The sequence below is a fragment of the Ruditapes philippinarum genome, unplaced genomic scaffold, assembly GCF_026571515.1.
Source record: "Ruditapes philippinarum isolate M1 unplaced genomic scaffold, ASM2657151v2 ctg2466_1_1_1_1, whole genome shotgun sequence".
Lineage (NCBI taxonomy): Eukaryota > Metazoa > Mollusca > Bivalvia > Venerida > Veneridae > Ruditapes > Ruditapes philippinarum.
In genome coordinates, this window is record NW_026852979.1 from 250,634 (window position 1) to 269,718 (window position 19,085).

General features: G+C 32.1%; 1 protein-coding gene across 3 annotated transcripts; it reads left to right on the forward strand.

Moving 5' to 3' along the window:
• Nucleotides 1–1,586: 1,586 nt before the first annotated feature.
• On the forward strand, nt 1,587–16,476 carry LOC132730046 (dehydrogenase/reductase SDR family member 12-like). 3 transcript variants are annotated; one of them, XM_060715898.1, is made up of 10 exons: nt 1,587–1,645; nt 3,380–3,449; nt 6,322–6,455; nt 6,683–6,765; nt 9,438–9,533; nt 9,851–9,932; nt 10,709–10,770; nt 12,394–12,592; nt 13,516–13,653; nt 16,014–16,476. In XM_060715898.1, the coding sequence occupies exons 2-10, from the start codon at nt 3,394–3,396 to the stop codon at nt 16,133–16,135; spliced, it is 972 nt and encodes a 323-aa protein (XP_060571881.1). In that variant the 5' UTR covers nt 1,587–1,645; nt 3,380–3,393; the 3' UTR covers nt 16,136–16,476. The 3 variants fall into 3 exon arrangements, with proteins under 3 accessions (XP_060571881.1, XP_060571895.1, XP_060571887.1); XM_060715912.1 differs by having other exon boundaries at nt 1,634–1,652; XM_060715904.1 differs by having other exon boundaries at nt 1,645–1,734.
• Nucleotides 16,477–19,085: the final 2,609 nt, after the last annotated feature.

Below are 19,085 nucleotides of genomic sequence, written 5' to 3' on the forward strand. Positions count from 1 at the left end.
GGAAACCTTTTTCCGCGAGTGTGGACGCTGGAAGACACAGTGAGAATCTTCACTGTTGCAGGCTCCGTCCACGATAGAATCTGTGCTACAGGATCTACTAACAGATCTGTATCTAAATGTTAACAGGTGCCTGAATTTTCTTCTGGCAATGCAAGTTTTTACGTTCATTCAACAGCATGAGAAAGCCGAAGACCTTCTTGCGCTCAACGATGACCATTGGTCGTCTCTCTGGCTTAGGACTTATGCACATTCACAGAGACAGGGAGATTCAGGCTGACGATGCAAAAATCGCCGTTCGTCACTTTTATTTGCTGACTAAGTGACAGCGTCATTTATCTGCGTCTTTTAAATTCATGCAATGTATAGATCTATCTATATAACGTATATATCGTTCTTGAAATATTGTTACAGTATACGATCTAGCAATTATATTGTTAGAACTCTAAATCACGACGCATATCAACACATGTCTTAAAATTTATTAATGATAAAATTAAATTTCTTTTGACTTAAATTTCTGATTTATGGACCTCAAATTGACATGTAAATGCATAATTATAGCATCTTTAAATGGTGAAAATCCAGGAACTTGTTACCCCCGCGAAACTGTGCGTAACATAAATTTCGGTCTAGCTTCGCCCCTGAGTAGATTAAGAGATTAATACACGGCAGAGTAGGGCCGGAAGGTGATAATCGACCCGCAAAATGAATACTGTAATGGCCCCGAGGGCATTATTCATTTCAGGGCCGATGCCCTACTCTGACGTGTATTAATGTCTTTAATACACTTGGTAGATCTAATAGTAGCATTAAAAAAACAAACAAAAAACAACAAATAGATCTACTTTGAAGTTCTTTCGTTGAAATTCTTCTCTACTGTACACTTCTACTGTTCTGTACAGAGATGTTAAACTGTTTGTGTGTTCAAAGCAGTAGAATCTAGAAGCAAGTTTTATTTTCATTTTTTTCGGAATGAATTTGTCGTATTATTTCTTCAAATTTCAATAGTAACAAAAATGTGTTTGTACTAAAAACGCTTAAGCTCTCATAATAAAAATAAAGCGATTCGTGCTGACAACCTACTTTCACTTTTACAGTTAACTTCCACTTCAACTTCAACGGGGTTGCTCGACAAAATCCACGAGGTAGACATCGACGTCGAGGAGGTACGTGAAGACTACATACATCCACAGACACTTGGGGTTTGGAGCTCAAAACGCCTTTAAAATCCAAATAAAATGCATATTTGTCAATCCCAGCACATGTACTGATCATATATATCAAAAAACTTAATATAAGCCGTTTTGAAAACATTTCATATTTCAACATCTATAATTATTATAGATGTTGAAATATGAATTTTTTTCAAAACGGCTTATACTGTGTCTTATATAGCTCATGATGATATATAATGTCCACTTAAAGAGCTGAAAATGATTTCTTCAATGAATTTCGAATTTTCAGTATTTTCTTAAGAATAAATTCTATAATAAAACGAGTAAAATCATTCTTTACAAATATAGTTACAAGTACCTAAAATTTTAACTTTGCCAGATTTTAAGATCCGCACATGTAAGTTTTGCCGACCAATAAACTTATTGCTACACATAAATTGATGACGTTTCCATCATTTCCGGGTTGAAAAGTAAATGGTATTTTTATTTACAAAAAATATTTTAAAGAAATACATGGAAAAGAATGATTTATAAACAAGAAAATTGACACCATTTATAAGTATTTAAATATTTTCATTGTACTTGCTCTCGTAACTTTATGACACGTTACCAGTATTACATGATTTAATAAATTGCATCAATTTAGTTACATAACCATTATCAGTTGATTCGTACTCAAAACATTCGTAACCTTTTTTGAAATGTGGATAATTTTAGTATGTTTATGTGCTTTAAGATAAAACCATTACACGTCTTCATGTGACATTAATAACAATATGAATTCAAAGATTTACCATAAAGTAGGTACCCATAAAGTATTTGTTTTGAATTAAACAGTGTTAAATGTATACTCCCCTGGCCCCTGCCTGCCACAGCAATTTTAGAATTTTGGACAAGTAAAAATTCATCCATTTCATGTCAAACCATCTTATGACAAATCCACTAATCCTTTTGGACAAGCGGCCCTAAGACAATTTTTGAATAGCACTTTTCCTGGAAGATATCGCTGGACAAGCATTTTCAAAAATCCTTGAAGGCTTGAGGACAGCTAGACCTGGGACACACTATAGTCTATACTAAAGAAGTTAGAATGCAAAAATTTCCTAAAAAATAACTCCCTGGACAGCTCGTTTCAAACATCCATCTTGATTGATACTCTTTGGACACTAAATAGAAGGAAATTTCCATGGCTTGTTGAATTAGGGTGAGGATTGTAAAATTTGCCAACTGACTTACCTGACCTTTGAAAATTTAGCAATCACCTTATTTTCTGAAATTCAAATGGAAAAACTCACTTATCATTGATTTAGTTTATAGAATTACAAAATAACTATTAATCCTTATTCCGGACTTTACATTCCAAAAGTTACCATGAAAAACCATAATCAAGCTATATTGTAAACTACTATCCTAAATGGTTGATCGATGGTTTTCTGGTTTGAAATTCTTTGACCTTGTACACCTTTGACAAACAACCTATGAAAAGTACTTCTCCTGAAAAATAACCCCCCAGTATGAACTATTTTAAATACCCCCATCTTGGATAGATACCCCTTGGACAACATATATATATGGGAGATACTTTTCTTGAAAAATACCCCCTTTGACACATACAACTTGAACAATTTAAAATACTCCCCTTGGACAGATACCTATTGGTTACCCCTTATTGAAAATACCTACCTGGACAAAAAAGTGCCTTCCATAGGTAGGGTGGGGAATGATTTCGTCTATTTTTTTTAAATAGCCTTTTTCTGTGACATTTCAATAATTTATCTTTGTTTGGTTACATAGGATTATTCTGTATTAAAATTATAAACATATTAGGGGTTGTAGGCTTTGGATTGGATAACTAGTGCTTATAAATTCTTTTAAAAGTTTCAATGTTTTTTCAGGACTGAACACATGTGTATCTGTCTAAAAAGTATATACCCCCCACTATTTGTGATAAAACTTTGAGGAGATCCATTTTATTGTTAGAGAAAAATTTTATTGTAACATTTCTTTGTAGTTTGAAATAATAACTTGAGAAGAATTGAGCCATACTTAATGTAAATAAGTAGGGACATTGTCCATGGCCAGAATATGACCCATATTAATTTGTAGGTCAAAGGTCAAGATCATTGACTTGATAAGGAATAAGCCTAAGTTTGTTAAACTTGTTTGTAATAAATATATATATACTTTCTTTTTTTTGCTTTCAGGTTGATTGTCAACAATGTCAATTTATAGAAATATTGTCTGGTTTGCCAAAGGCATGAAAGAATACACAAAGTAAGAATAGAAATATTTTGTTAATTGAAAGAAAAGTAATTGATCATTTCTCATAATGGAAGGTTACTTATGTTATAAAGCAGATGACAACCATGGCTAAGGCTCCCACATTTGTATTTCTTTCAACATTGAAACTTTCTATTTCAATATAAACAATATGAAATGTAAATACATGTACATTTTATGGTGTATCTTAATTATCAAAATACAGTAAATTTTAAATCACGGATAAATTTTGATTATTGAAATACTTTTGACACAAGCTGTGTTTAATGATATACAGACCTTTGACTGAAAGATTATAAGAGCATATGAACAAAAATCTTGAAATAAAATTGCAAAAGTGGCATAATGTAACTTGTTCATTGGTACAAATTTATATAGATTATTGTGTACAGTCAAAGAGAGGAGGGTCAGAAAACCACAAGCCATTCCAGCCAGTGGTTGGAAATTTCTAGTATAAGCCCAAATAGCTTTTTACAAGCTAAATGTTGAAAGGGAAAGACAAGGTTAGAATAAAAACTTGATTTCAGAAAAAGAATACTATAAATAATAAATCTGCAAATTTTATGCCGCCAAATAATAATATTAAACGAATGATAACAAAATTTAAATCGCTAAATCACCGATTTCTACAAATCAGTAAGCGCGGCCATGTTTGTGTATTGGCCGTATAAAAACAGGTGCGCGTGATGTCATTTCCCCACATCTTTAGATTTATGATAAATCTAATTGAATCGTAGGGAAATATTAATATAATAAAGTATTGACCAGACAATTTAATTTTTACAGGAGGTGTAGAGGAGATTTTTTATGGTTCAAAATACGTAACAATATCCAAAAAAAAAAAAAAAAAAATAAATAAATAAAGAAACAAAAAAAAAATCAACGTCTACCGGTCGCACCACTTCAGGCCAGTGATGCCCGTTACTCCAAACAATGCTATGTTCATTAAAGTCTCATCTTAATGTAATTAAACAATATTTCACAGATTTAATAAAAACACATGTTATTATTTAACAAAGTTTCACAATCAAATAATGCGATTAAATAAACAAACGCACCAACGAATAATTGGCTGTTAATTATTGAACGGCGATAATTATCATTATTATAAAAATCCTACTAAAACGTGTTCTTAATAGTACATGTAATTAAAATTTTGCAGTTTGATTCTGACTTTCAAATTTAAAGGTGTGATAATTGATGTACACATTTCAAAAATATAAGCAACTCTTTTGAAAAGTAAATTGTTAACATGTCTGTCAACGTATGATGCTGCGCATCGTAATCGTAGCCTAATATTAACTGCAGGCAAAACATTTTTATTGGCTGCTCAAAAATCTAATTTGCATAATTTATTCACACGATTGCTGGTCCTTACTACTTATGCACTGTCCATTTTAATTGTTCCTAATTTGCACCAAATGTTCCTGTCACACTGTGTACTGACGATTTTTATTGCTCCTTGTATGCCTCTGTGCCGACAGACCTTTTGATCATGCACAATGTTGCCCTGATTGGTTAATCACCCTTGTCAAATATTCTAATGACGAAATAGACATCTATATTTTTACGCTTCATCAGTGAACTGAATGACCTTAGGGGAAATTAAGTTCCACACCTATTCCAATTATACTGTAAATTACAGCATGTCATAAAATAGCAACACATTTTTTTTCAGTTACCAATAATCATTTTAGATATTAAGTAGATTTATGATCTTTTGTTTTATTGGAATTTACGGTAGTAGAAATGCGTATCTGTGTGGGAAAGAAATTGGGTAAGTAGATAACGTGGAAAAAAGCTATAGGGAACTGGATAAACCCGAGAATATGCGTAATTACAGGGGAATGGGCAACCCGTTGCTGTTGGTACCAGTTTTGACTGGGTGCCTAAATAACCTAACGGACAGTTTTGTTTTCATACGATATTAGTCTGGCTGCCGATTTTTCTGCGCCATTCTCATTTTTAGCGTCAATGGCGGAAAATCGCGTCCTAAGCAGATCTCTGCATATTGGATTTAGTTGATATTTTACCTGAAAAAAAGATACATGACCGGCGATGTACCCTATTCGGACAGCTTGTCTAGCGACAATTAAGTACAAAATAAAAGGATATATTGTCAATTTGAAGAAGTTTCTCATAGTACCCAAATTAAATTGATGGTTTATCTTTGAAAATTAAGCAGTCATTGCTTAAATCATGTGGTGGGATCATCAGCAAGCTTGAAAATCGGACAAATGATAATTAATGTCGCGGCGTCTTCAATTAATTAATTAATTTAAGCAATTCAGTTCCATATGATGTTTTCATAAATAATATATAATGTACGCAATAAGATTAATAAGTTCTTCATCAAGATATATTTCAGTTGTACCAGCGTGTACACCTATACCGGAAGTGGGTGTAACACGTCACAATCTCGGTCTCGTCTGTCTCGCGAGAATGACAGAACGCCAAAATGGCGGCGCCCATGAACTTATTTCTCAAGTAAAAAATAGTGTCTTAAAACACGAATTTCTCACTTATAGGGTTGATGTCAACAGAAAAACTGTCATGGTACCTCTTTTTAAATGATGAATATTTATATTAGACAGACATCAATCCATCCATTCCTATTCCTTTAACTATTTAACTGCAAAATAAAGACTTATAACTAATACAGTTATTTTGTAGTTTCAGTCTGGGTCAAGGATATATGAGTTGTTCAAAAGGATTTAGTCATTTCATTTTGAGAAAATAAGGTTTATATATGATGAATATATTTTAGGTTGATTGTGCTTTAAAAATATAAAGTAAAAAATGTGAACATTTTGTGAACATGTTTTATTGCAACTTATTTGGAACAATATGCTTTTATTGTGTACAGAAATGGGTTTGCTGCTGCCAGCAAGGAGTTTAACACAAGTGATCTGGATGTATCTGTAACTGATAAAAGTTACATGATAACTGGTGCCAATAGTGGACTAGGGAAGGCTGCAGCATTGACTCTTGCTCAAAAAGGTTTAACAGCATTATAGTTATAGATTTTGAATATTTAAGATCCTTCAGATGAGTAAAAAAAATCAAGAAAATCAAACTCATAATATATAATGTCATATGGAAATGATTATATAATGTAATTTATAAGTTTTCATAGTGAATATTTTAATGCAACTTTTTTTCTATAAATGATTTTATTTGCTCAAACATTTCGTTTTTTACCAGAACAATATTTGGTATAATTTCAGGCGGTATAGTTCATCTTGTCTGTAGAAATAAGGAAAGAGGTGAGGAAGCCAAAACTGAAATAATTGAAACCACTGGGAATCAGGTATTATTTGTATACATGTTACAGGTGTTTATATTTACACACTTAATGTTAAGTAATTTTCTTCGAAATTTTTGTATTATTTTCATTGATAAAATAAAGAGGTATGTCACACAACTACTTCAACTTTTCTATTCTTACATTATTTGTTCACATATGATTTTAATGATAATGTGTCTTTTTAACCAGGTTTTCCGAAGGAAAAAACTGGTTATTAGATTGAGGTATGTCGGCGGGTGGGCGGGCGTAAACAATTTCTTCTGTGCGCAACTCCTCCTACATTTTTCAACGGATTTTGACCAAACTTTCATAGAAGCTTTGTCATCAAGTGACCTGGCGCATATTGTCGGGGCTTTGTGATTGGATAATATTTGACCTAATTATGGCCCTTTGTTATTTTTCCTTATATAGAATATATAGTGAATAATTTCTTCTGTGCCCAACTGTTCCTACATTTCTCAATGGATTTTGACCAAACTTTCACAGAGGCTTTGTACTCAAGTGCCCTGGCGCATATTGTCGGGGTTTTGTGATTGGATAATATTTGACCTAATTATGGCCCTTTGTTTTTTTTCCCAATATAAGATATATAGTGAACAATTTTCTGTGCGCAATTCCTCCTACATTTCTCAACGGAATTTGACCAAACTTTCACAGAGGCTTTGTCATCAAGTGCCTTGGGGCATATTGTCAGGGTTTTGTGATTGTATAATATTTGACCTAATTATGGCCCTTTGTTTTTTTTCCTTATACAGATTATATAGTGAACAATTTTTACCATGCGCAACAGTTACTTCTCCTACATTTCTCAACAGATTTTGACCAAACTTTCACAGAAGCTTTTTTATCAAGTGCCCTGGCGCACATTATCGGGGTTTTGTGATAGGATAATATTTGACCTAATTATGGCCCTTTGTTTTTTTTCCTTATACAGAATATATAGTGAAAAAATTCGTCTGTGCTGAACTCCTACATTTCTCAACAGATTTTGTTCAAACTTTCACAGTAGCTTTGTCATCCAGTGCCCTGGCACATGTTGTCGGGGTTTTGTGATTGAATAATTTTTTTTATTTAATTATGGCCCTTTGTTTTTTTCCTTATACAGAATATAATTATAGTGAACACTTCCTTTGTGGCAATTCCTCCTACATTATTCATGTTTTACATTGCACATAGTTACATTGTTTGTTGCTTGTATTTGTATTTCAAATACAACATATTTATCTACAATGGTGATAATTGAAAACCTGGTTTCATGGCATTGCCATGTTTCTTGTTTAATGTATATAATATCTGCTAATAGAAGAATATTGTCGGAAACATTTTAATCATGCAAAATTATCTTGGTATTTAATTAAAATATTACCTGTTGATTAAATGCCAGATAGGCCCATTACCATGTACAAATGTATAGAGATCTGACGTTATGTTCTGTTGATCTTTCATAACATGAAATGTTACTCAAATAAATTTCAGTGAAGAAAGAGGGAAATATGGTTTGTTTTTACAGGTGACCTCATACATATTATATATGAATGATAGTGGTCATCAGAGCCTTTAACCTGATTGAACTTTTGTAATGAATTTGCTAAACTTTGAATTTAGAACAGACTATTCAAAGTGTTTTTAAAGGATTTAAATATCAAAATACAAAATTAAGGTACCAACAGTATAGGTCCTGGTCAGACAGCATTGATGTAAGGTAAGCCTGGCTCTGTTCTGATGGCAAAGGCTAATCACTTTTGATTGTGTGGTTAGGTTACTGTGTGGTTAATTTGTTTCTATAAATGGAATAACTTTGTGGTTACCTAACCACAATATATACCTCTGTAATTAACTTACTATGGTATATGTATTTTAACCATCCTTTATACAATTGGCTGCAGAATGTTAAAGAGACTTGTACACTATTGAGCAGTCGAAGTTTTTACTAAGATATGATCTGTCATACAGGTATTACTGTACATAACTGTTTCATACAATGATATTGTTATCATTGTATGAAACAGTAATAATATTATCATTGTATGAAACAATCATAATATTATCTGACAGATAATATTATGACTGTTTCATACAATGATAATATTATTACTGTTTCATACAATGATAACATTATTACAGAATGTTAAGGGTTAAATACTGGTACACCATTTCAGCAGTCAAATCTTTTACTTATATATGGTCTGCTGTACAGGTATGACTGTATATCACTGTTTCATACAATGATAATATTATGACTGTTTCATACAATGATAATATTATGACTGTTTCATACAATGATAATATTATGACTGTTTCATACAATGATAACATTATGACTGTTTCATACAATTATAACATTATGACTGTTTCATACAATGATATTATTATGACTGTTTCATACAATGATAACATTATGACTGTTTCATACAATTATAACATTATGACTATTTCATACAATGATAATATTATGACTGTTTCATACAATGATAACATTATGACTGTTTCATACAATGATAATATTATGACTGTTTCATACAATGATAATATTATGACTATTTCATACAATGATAACATTATGACTGTTTCATACAATGATAACATTATGACTGTTTCATACAATGATAATATTATGACTGTTTCATACAATGATAATATTATGACTGTTTCATACAATGATAACATTATTACAGAATGTTCATCTGCACCAGTTGGACACATCTAAACCAAGGGACATTTATCAATTTGCACATAAATTTGGAGAATCTGGACAACAGCTGGATGTTCTGGTAAAATATTATTTTTTTGGCCTTTCAAAAATAGTTTCATGTGTATTGTAGTAACTGATTTTGTTGCCTTTTACCAATGTTTAAACAGTTGCCTAAAAACTATTACTCCATGTGCTCTTTGTGCTGTTTAGTCACTTCAGACTCATCTGTTTAAATTATTTTTTTTTGCTAGATGAAAAGAATCTAAGGATTAACAATTTTGGTGTGGCCTTATTTATTTAATATTAGTTCAGTGTCTTTTGGTAGTACTTCTCTATTTCATTCTTAAACTCTGAAAAAAAAAACACAGCATAATATAGGTAATATTTAAATTACAGATAAACAATGCTGGATGTATGATAAACACTAGAGAGCTTACTGAAGATGGTCTGGAGAAAAACTTTGCAACAAACACATTAGGTATTAATGTTAAAAGTCTTCTTTTGAACTCTTTCTCTGTCTACAATTGGGATATCAGTCCCTTTCACTGTACTTACATTAAAGCCTGTCTTATGAATATGAAGTACAATGTGTGGTTTATTGTTTTCTTGTTATGGATTGAAAAGACCCAGCTATTATGATGGCCGTGTTAACACTACCATCGTTGGCATTAAAAAAACTTCAATGTGGCCCATTATTTAAATATTTTTAAAGTTATCAAAAGGAAACTTGGAATACTTGCTTGTGAAGACAAGGTGAAGTTGCTAAATAAGAGACATAATTCTGAAAGCTATTTTTTCTGGAGTTATGTCCCTTTTTAACTTTGTTTAAATTGGTTATTGATAGTTATTCCCCATATGATTGTTTTTAACACTGCATTAAGTGCTGTTGTCTTCATTAGATGTGAAAGATTTGTATAAATGAAAAATAAGTATCCATCTTTAGTAAATTTCTGCTACAATCAAAAAGTCTTGCGGGAAAATAGACTGCAATCATACAATTGCAATAACAACTGTTGCAGTGGAAGGTTTCAATATAACTCATACACTGGTTTAATTTATGGTCTTTTAAAGGGGGGACAATTTGCATTGGGGGACACTTTGCATATGGTATACTTCATTAATTCACCAGTGAAATTCTTTAATAATAGGTTAATAAAATGGCTGTACTTCTGGTAATGTTTATTTAATGAATGTCATCTCCCCCTCTTAAAATGTTCTCTCCGCCATATTCTATAACAAAATGTATAATTTCAGGCACTCACATATTGACCACAGCTTTAATCCCAATATTGTCAAAATCAAATAAGCCAAGAGTGGTAAGTTTATATTTTGTTTTATTAACCAGGTTTCCCGAAGGAAAAAACTGGTTATTAGATTGAGGTATGTCGGCGGATGGGCGGGCGGACGGACGGGCGGGCGTAAACAATTTCTTCTGTGCGCAACTCCTTCTACATTTCTCAACGGATTTTGACCAAACTTTCACAGAAGCTTTGTCATCAAGTGCCCTGGCGCATATTGTCGGGGTTTTGCGATTGGATAATATTTGACCTAATTATGGCCCTTTGTTTTTTTTCCTTATATAGAATATATAGTGAACAATTTCTTCTGTGCGCAACTCCTCCTACATTTTTCAACGGATTTTGACCAAACTTTCACAGAAGCTTTGTCATCAAGTGCCCTGGGGCATATTGTCGGGGTTTTGCGATTGGATAATATTTGACTTAATTACGGCCCTTTGATTTTTTTCCTTATAAAGAATATATAGTGAACAATTTCTTCTGTGCGCAATTCCTCCTATATTTCTCCACGGATTTTGACCAAACTTTCAAAGAACCTTTGTCACCAAGTGCCCTGGGGCATATTGTCGGGGTTTTGCGATTGGATAATATTTGAACTAATTATGGCCTTTTGTTTTTTTTCCTTATACAGAATATATAGTGGACAATTTCTATCGTGCGCAACTTCTCCTACATTTCTCGACGGATTTTGACCAAACTTTCACAGAAGCTTTGTTATCAAGTGCCCTGGCGCATATTGTTGGGGTTTTGTGATTGGATAATATTTGACCTAATTATGGCCCTTTGTTTTTTTTCCTTATACAGAATTATCAATATATAGTGAACAAATACTTCTGTGCTGAACTCGTCCTACATTTCTCAACGGATTTTGTTCAAACTTTCACAAAAGCTTTGTCACAAAGCGCCCGGGGTTTTGTGATTGGATAATTTTTGACCTAATTATGGCCCTTTGTTTTTTTCCTTATACAGAATATATAGTGAACACTTCTTCAGTGGCAATTCCTCCTACATTATTCATGTTTTACATTGCACATAGTTACATTGTTTGTTGCTTGTATTTGTATTTCAAATTCAACATATATATCTACAATGGTGATAACTGAAAACCTGGTTTCATGGCATTGCTATGTTTCTTGTTTCTTTTTTTCTGAAGATGATACATGTAATAGGCTAGAAGTATTTGATTGTAAAGAAGACAATAACTTGAAATATTGGCATAATGTTGTGAAAACCATGCACAGAGTATATTATTTAAGAGAGATGCAATACATTGTAATTTGCCAAAACTTGAAGCACTTGTTACAATTCACTCTAGAGGGGACCAGCAGTCTAGCCAGGCTTGACATAGGGTGATTAATTAGTTTAATCAGTTTTATCATAGTAATACAAAGCAATAAGTAAGTTGATGGTGGCTATGGTTTCTTTTACTACAAGAAATAAAGAATTCTTACACACATGGAAGCTATCATGTTAAATATGAAGAAGAAGTGGGTGTTAGACGAGTTGCCTTTACCAGTAGTACTGTATTATTCTTGATGAGACTAAATTAAAATACAAAATATATGTATGGTAGTGCTGCATTTCTTTGTTCATTTTGTAATGATTTGTGGTGTTAAATATAAGTTATTTATTGTCTTTTAGATAATTGTATCATCTGGGGGTATGTTGACACAAACACTTAATGTAACTGACCTGCAGTTTGAAAAGATGAGTAAGTTTGACGGGACAACAGCATACGCTCAGAATAAACGACAGCAGATTGTCATGACAGAACAGTACGCACTTAAATATCCCAGCATTCATTTCTCTACCATGCATCCAGGCTGGGCCGATACTCCAGGTATTTATATGCTCTTTTTTTTTCTTTATTACAGAAAATGCTGTAAAAATAATTACCCTGCAACAAGTCTGTTGTGTTTATTTTGTCTATACTTGGTTAAGATTTTGCACTTGATAAGTATTTAGCAGAAACTTGGCAAAGCATTATTGCACATTAAACAGGCAGATATTGAGGTCCATTTTGGCAGCTGAAGTAAAATTTTGTGTTAAGAAAGTTCCAGATTCAAAGCAAGATAAGTGCTCTACACAGTGTCAGCAGGGTAAACATAAGTAAAGTTGTAGATCTTTTAAAGGGACTCGACTGAGGTTTTTTGACATGATTGGACTTGAAATACTCTTTCAATGTTATTGTACCATTTGAAATAGGTCTACATTCATTACATGTGTGCAAAATTTCAGATCATTTGCTCACTTCATTCTTCAAGAGTAATTAATTTAATTGTGAAAAAAAAAGACCCAAAAATGAAAGCGTTTTTTGAAATGCTTCTCTTTAAAATCTGACTAAGAATTACACAAACATACAATTTTCAATTTGCTTTTTGAATAATCATGTTTCTTTATTATCTGCTTTAAATGCCCCCATACATGTGAACTGTCCCACTTTAGGCGGGAGACTCGCACTTTCTTCAGCCATATTTTCAAATGTTTTTCTTAAAATAAGGGGTATTTTCACAAATTAAAGAAATTTCCCAATTTTTTATGTCAGAACTTCCTTCTTTGTTTATTGCAAATTCTAAAATCTCCCTCTTTTTAAAGAAAAATCTCCAACTTGATCATTGAAAAAAGTTCACATGTATGTGCCCCAGTTCATATAAGAAATTAAAATTTTAAGTTTTTAAACTTTTTTACCTCAGTAGAGTTCCTTTAACTACATGTATTTTGAAATTATATTATTGTCATGATAATTTTATTTCTGATTGTAAGCTGTACAGTCTTCAATGCCACAGTTTTATGAGAAGATGAAGACTAGATTACGGACAGTAGAAGAAGGTGCTGATACTATTGTATGGTTAGCTATTGCTGAAAACCCTCTTAAACTGAAAAGTGGTTGTTTCTATCAAGGTAAGTTTAATATCTACTTACAGACAGTTGAAATACAAAATATGTTTATATTTAAGCCTCAGCTTTAAGGAATTCTTAATTTGATTTAACAGTCATTGAGAATCTCAAGCATTCAGTATGGCAGATCTGATTGATCATCATCACTTTAGTGCAGTAATGGGTTACCTCCTATTGAAATTTAACAGGAGTTAACCTGTTACTGCACTAAGATGACAACATCTGTTTTCTCAGTCTTTAGAAAAAATCAGCACTTTTATTGGAATGGGTTTTCTAGCAAAATTATTTTTTATATGTATTTGATTTATAAAAAGTCTTAATCTAGCATTATTTTGTTCTTTCTGTTCTTTAAATGTAGAGAATTGTTCTATATCCTTTTCTAATCAAAGTTTCAAAGTTACCATTATAAATTTAATTATATTTGTCATGTAAAAAATCAGTGCATTCAACAGTTGCATAACATAATCAATAAATGAGATTTATGTTGTCTAACAGTTGCGTATATTAATCAATAAATGAGATTTTTGTCAAATAATTTAATTTATTAGCCTTTAAGGGATATTCAGGCAAAATAATGACAAAAATATTAAAATGATCTTATGTACTCAAATCACGCTAAAATGACTTTTCTTGAAGTTTCAGCATGAATTTCTGTTTAAATTCTATATATTTTGGGTTTGAAGCGTAAATATATTTATATATGTTGAACAAAATTTAGACGCAAATAGAATCACCAAATAGTTTTAATACAAGTCATGTGACTTGAACAAACCGTTGAAGTTACACTAACAGATATTGTGGATATTGTATGATTGAAACAAGCCTACGTCATTTATTTGACGTGTTCTTTAATGAGTTCACTTTGACAACTATTGTGAAATGCTAGCGCTCTGACCTGACCCATGCGGGTCAAGTTAGGAAATCATCATGTTATTCTTTATATGGAGAAAAGTTTTGTTCCTTTTACTGTCTAATATATTCATTTTGAGGGCATTTACAGAATAATGAATGAAAAATTCAAAACTAAGAAAATGAAAATTTTGCCTGTGTCTCTCTTTAAATCTAAGTCCATTCACCTCAGTTTTCAAACCCTTTAAGGGAAGGTAAATTACTTAAAGCATGTCGATGAATCTACTTTGGTGTCTACCTGTAAATGAAATCATGAAAGGGCACCAAGAACTGGAAGTTATCTAGGGACCTTAAACATTTATTTTATTTCAGATATGTTATGACCTTTTAGAAAATTAAATTTTCCCTGTCAACATGTATGAGAATTAGGGATGGCAACGAATACCAAAATCAATACTCGAGTACTCGGTCATTTTTCCGATCAAGTACTCGGTTACTCGGATGATTTCCAATGATCTTTAAAGTTTTATCACACAATATCAACACCGTCTGCATGCTACTTTCGTTTTCTATTTTAATTCGTAGAATTCGTAACTAGAAATAGGACTGCAAGAAATACATATATAAATATAAACATAAGAAATGTCAATGACAGCATTTATTATATACCTACAAATACAGGATGAACTTAAAGTGCAAATACGCCTCAACGATTAGAAAATTCCGTATTATGTTAGTGACAAATACTGTACCATATATGGAAGTGCTGTACTATTTTTGACGTTGGTTCAGATTTTAGCTTTAAACGTAGCATTTGGAAACGGAAACCAAAATTATAAAAGGCGTGGCTGGTTTTGCAAAAATTACGTATTCATCCGTCGGTCATAAATTTATTTCTTGACAGCTACATTTCATTTTCTGAAATTTCGTATAGAAGTGTAGTATAATGAAAATCATTTATAATTCAAACGAAAAGGTTTCTTATGTTGTAGCCCATGCATTTTTCTACTCGCAATGTTGGAAAATTGATATTTCGGTCTCGTGAGATATCAATTTTTCCACTGCTGCTCGTAGCAAAATACAAAGCTATAACATAAAATTCTGTATTTATTTACGTTTTTATAATAAACAAGTTTCGGCTACAAACTGTCTAATATTTAAAGGTGATTAAATATAATAAGAGGCCGAATGACGTAAACGACACAGGACTGTGTTTTTAATCCCATACGCGTGTCGAACTGCTGAACTAAACTTACGATAACATTTTCACACGTCTGCAAGGATGTTTTGATTGCACTTAACAAGTATTTATACAGATACGTGTACATTTCCGAATTACTGAACTTATCTTTCTAAATCGCAAAAAAGTAGAATTGAAATATTTTTTTCCGAGTAATCGAATATCAATTTTGGTTAACCGATATTCGGACGTTCGATCGAGTACTTGGTTAACCGGTTACTCGTTGCCATCCCTAATGAGAATGGTATACTAGAAATATATTACACTATTTCAGACAGGAAAATTGTACCAACACACCTGCCTCTAGCTTGGACCAAATCTACACCGGAACAAGACCAGTCTTTGATGTCACAGCTTGATGATCTAGCCAAGAAATTCCAGTCAGATCAACAGTGAAATGATATCAACTTATATTTCATTTGTGTCAGGGACATTGACAGAACTAGCAAAATATCATTTATATTCATGTTTAGCTCCTTAATATGAAGGGACAAAGTCCACACATGTGAAAAAAACAGTGATTTTTGAATTATGAATAGAGCATTTGATGCTGTTAAGACTATATAAATATCATAGTTTTTACACTTGATTTATTATAATTTTGTTGTGTCCTACCTTGGTGAGCTTAATTTTATGTGCTCATGACATTGTGAGAAACCTTAATATTATGTGTTCATGGGAAAAACAATGCTATAACAATTATAATAACAAAGAATTTTTTACACAGCTTTCGCGCAGCTTTATGTTGCGCAGCAGGTATGTTATGACTTAACTAAATCATTAGCAACATCAGAACAAAATGAACAGAACAAAATAATTATTTTGACTTAAACAGCTCTTATTTACAAAGCAGCTCTTATTTACAAATGGCTGAAGCAAGAGATCTCTAATAAAGAAAACAGAAATCAGAAGAAAGCAACAAATAGGAATACCGGTCTCTATCGCCTATTTCCCACAGCAATAGGAAGTGTTATTGGCAGGATGTTTGTTTCTGACAAGGAATTAATGTCTGCCACCCTGGCCCCATGTTCACAAAGATTTAAGGATCAAGATCAGGTTCAAATTTAAAAGCTCAAATATTCTCCATTGTTTATCCTCATAGATTGAATATATAATAATAACTTGATAAAAATTGGACTTGAAATGGCATGTTTATGAAATTCTAAAATAATTTTTATTGTTATTTTTGCTAGATATGGGCATTTTACAGTTGATCCAAATATTGATCCTTATTTTAATCAGGTTATTTCTAATTTTGTTTTCTTTTTCATCGATTTTATCCCAAAATAGGTTTGTTTCTTTGCAAATCAGCACTTTTTACATTTTGAAAAAGTACCATTTAGTTCTAGCAAAAATATTATCAATTTTAGTTTTATAAATAATGAAAATAAAATCAGGATCATTTGATCCTGATTCTAATCTTTTCTTAGTGAACACAGGGCGTGTTTGACCACATTTTTAAAGAAAGAATTTAATGGGGACATCCTTGAAAAAAGTATGATATACATGTAATCGTGCAGTCGTTCACATTGTTATTACGATATTTGTGTCACAATTTTGTTATTTGTTGATATTTTTCTGTGAAAAAATTGTACAAACGATTCAAATATTTGTGTTTATAACATGTTTAAATCTTTCATATGTACTCATTTAATTTAAGATTTTTAACAGTTTTGTCACAGAATATTGGGACAGCCTTTATATATATATTAAAATAAACAAAACCTTAACATTTGACACAAGTCCTGTCATGTGTGCAATATTATTATTGATATATTTTGATATTATTTATCAGCTTATTATAAATATATGTAAACGGGTTGCTTTTTGTGTTATTTAGACAAATCTACCTTAATTGTTGTATATTTTTATTTATTTATTCTTTGCATTAATAAATTCAGTTGCTAGGTGATATTTTCCCTGGTTTGCTACCAGTACAAATGCTTTCAGCCAGCTTTTAAAAATAAAAAATATATATTTATTCACAGACACATACACAGAAAAAAATCAAACAAAAAATGGCATGCTGCCGTAGGGACTCAAACCATTGGCCTCTGGACTGCTAACTACATCACAGCGGTCATTGCAGATATTACATGCTTTTTGACCTTACATATTTATATAATTATATATTTTGAGCATTCTCGAACATTTTAACTGTTGGTCACTGAAATAATCTTGGTTTGTTGTTGTTATCAAAATTAGAGTTTAGACAGATCCAAAAGAAAGCAGGACAGCATATATAAATTCACCAGGGTAAGGCTTTAACATAACAACATATTTAACCCTTTCCCACATGGACATGTGTTTAAATGTGTGTGCAGACTGATCAGGATCTCCACTGTTCACTTTTAAATTCATAAAAGAATTTCTGACTGAAAACCCAAACAGTGGAGAGCTCCTGATCTGACTGCACGGAGATGCATGCTGATCTGGATCTGCACTAGTCGCACATACGTTTAAACATATATCCATGTGGTAAATGGTTAAATACTATAATAGAATGACCTTACCAATGACACTGTGACCTAAAGTCATATAGCTTCTCTTGTAATAATCTTTTATTGAAAACTTGTTGATTTTGAATATTAATTTATATTTTGATTATTATATATGAGCCGTGTCACGACAAAACCAACATAATGGGTTTGCAACCAGCATGGATCCAGACCAGCCTGCACATCCGCGCAGTCTGATCAGGATCCATGCTGTTTGTTATCAGTTCCTTTACTTGTTATAGGGTCTGTAAGCGAACAGCATGGATCCTGATCAGACTGCGCGGATGCGCAGGCTGGTCTGGATCCATGCTGGTCGCAAACCCATTATGTTGGTTTTGTCGTGAGGCGGCTCATATTATATATAATTTTGTTATACAAGATGTTGTTTTATGTGATATTTTCATATTAAAATTAATCAGATACAATGCATCGGTAGTTTTGTCTTATGTATATGACCACATATATAGGTTTTGGGTGAGATAAAATCATTAAATTATTTAGTAAAGTATCAGAAGCACGAGTTTTTAGGATTGTTGGCTACCCTAGTCCACAATTCACTTTGTTTGGAATTCTGGAATAGGGCAAATAATGATTATTTTCAGGGCTCTTTTTTCACTTTTTGAAGAAAAAAACCCACAGCATTTAATTTTGCAAAAGGGAAAGAAATAACTTGATGTAGGGAAAATTGCATGATTTTGAAGAATACAAAGGGGAAACAGCCTAAAAATTGCCTCTGTAATAGAAGGATTAAAACCCTGATTTTGCTTCATAGTTGACTTGGAACAAAGCAATGTAAATTTACATTGAAATTAACATTTTTGTTTGTCGGGTTTATAGAGTAAGTTTGT

What these genes read in the sequence shown, in the direction of transcription:
- LOC132730046 (XM_060715898.1), top strand. Translation starts at nt 3,394, where the DNA reads ATGTCAATTTATAGAAATATTGTCTGGTTTGCCAAAGGCATGAAAGAA. An exon ending in GACAACAGCTGGATGTTCTG is followed by an intron (nt 9,534 to 9,850) that starts GTAAAATATTAT and finishes TTTAAATTACAG; the next exon opens with ATAAACAATGCTGGATGTAT. An exon ending in CTTTGCAACAAACACATTAG is followed by an intron (nt 9,933 to 10,708) that starts GTATTAATGTTA and finishes GTATAATTTCAG; the next exon opens with GCACTCACATATTGACCACA.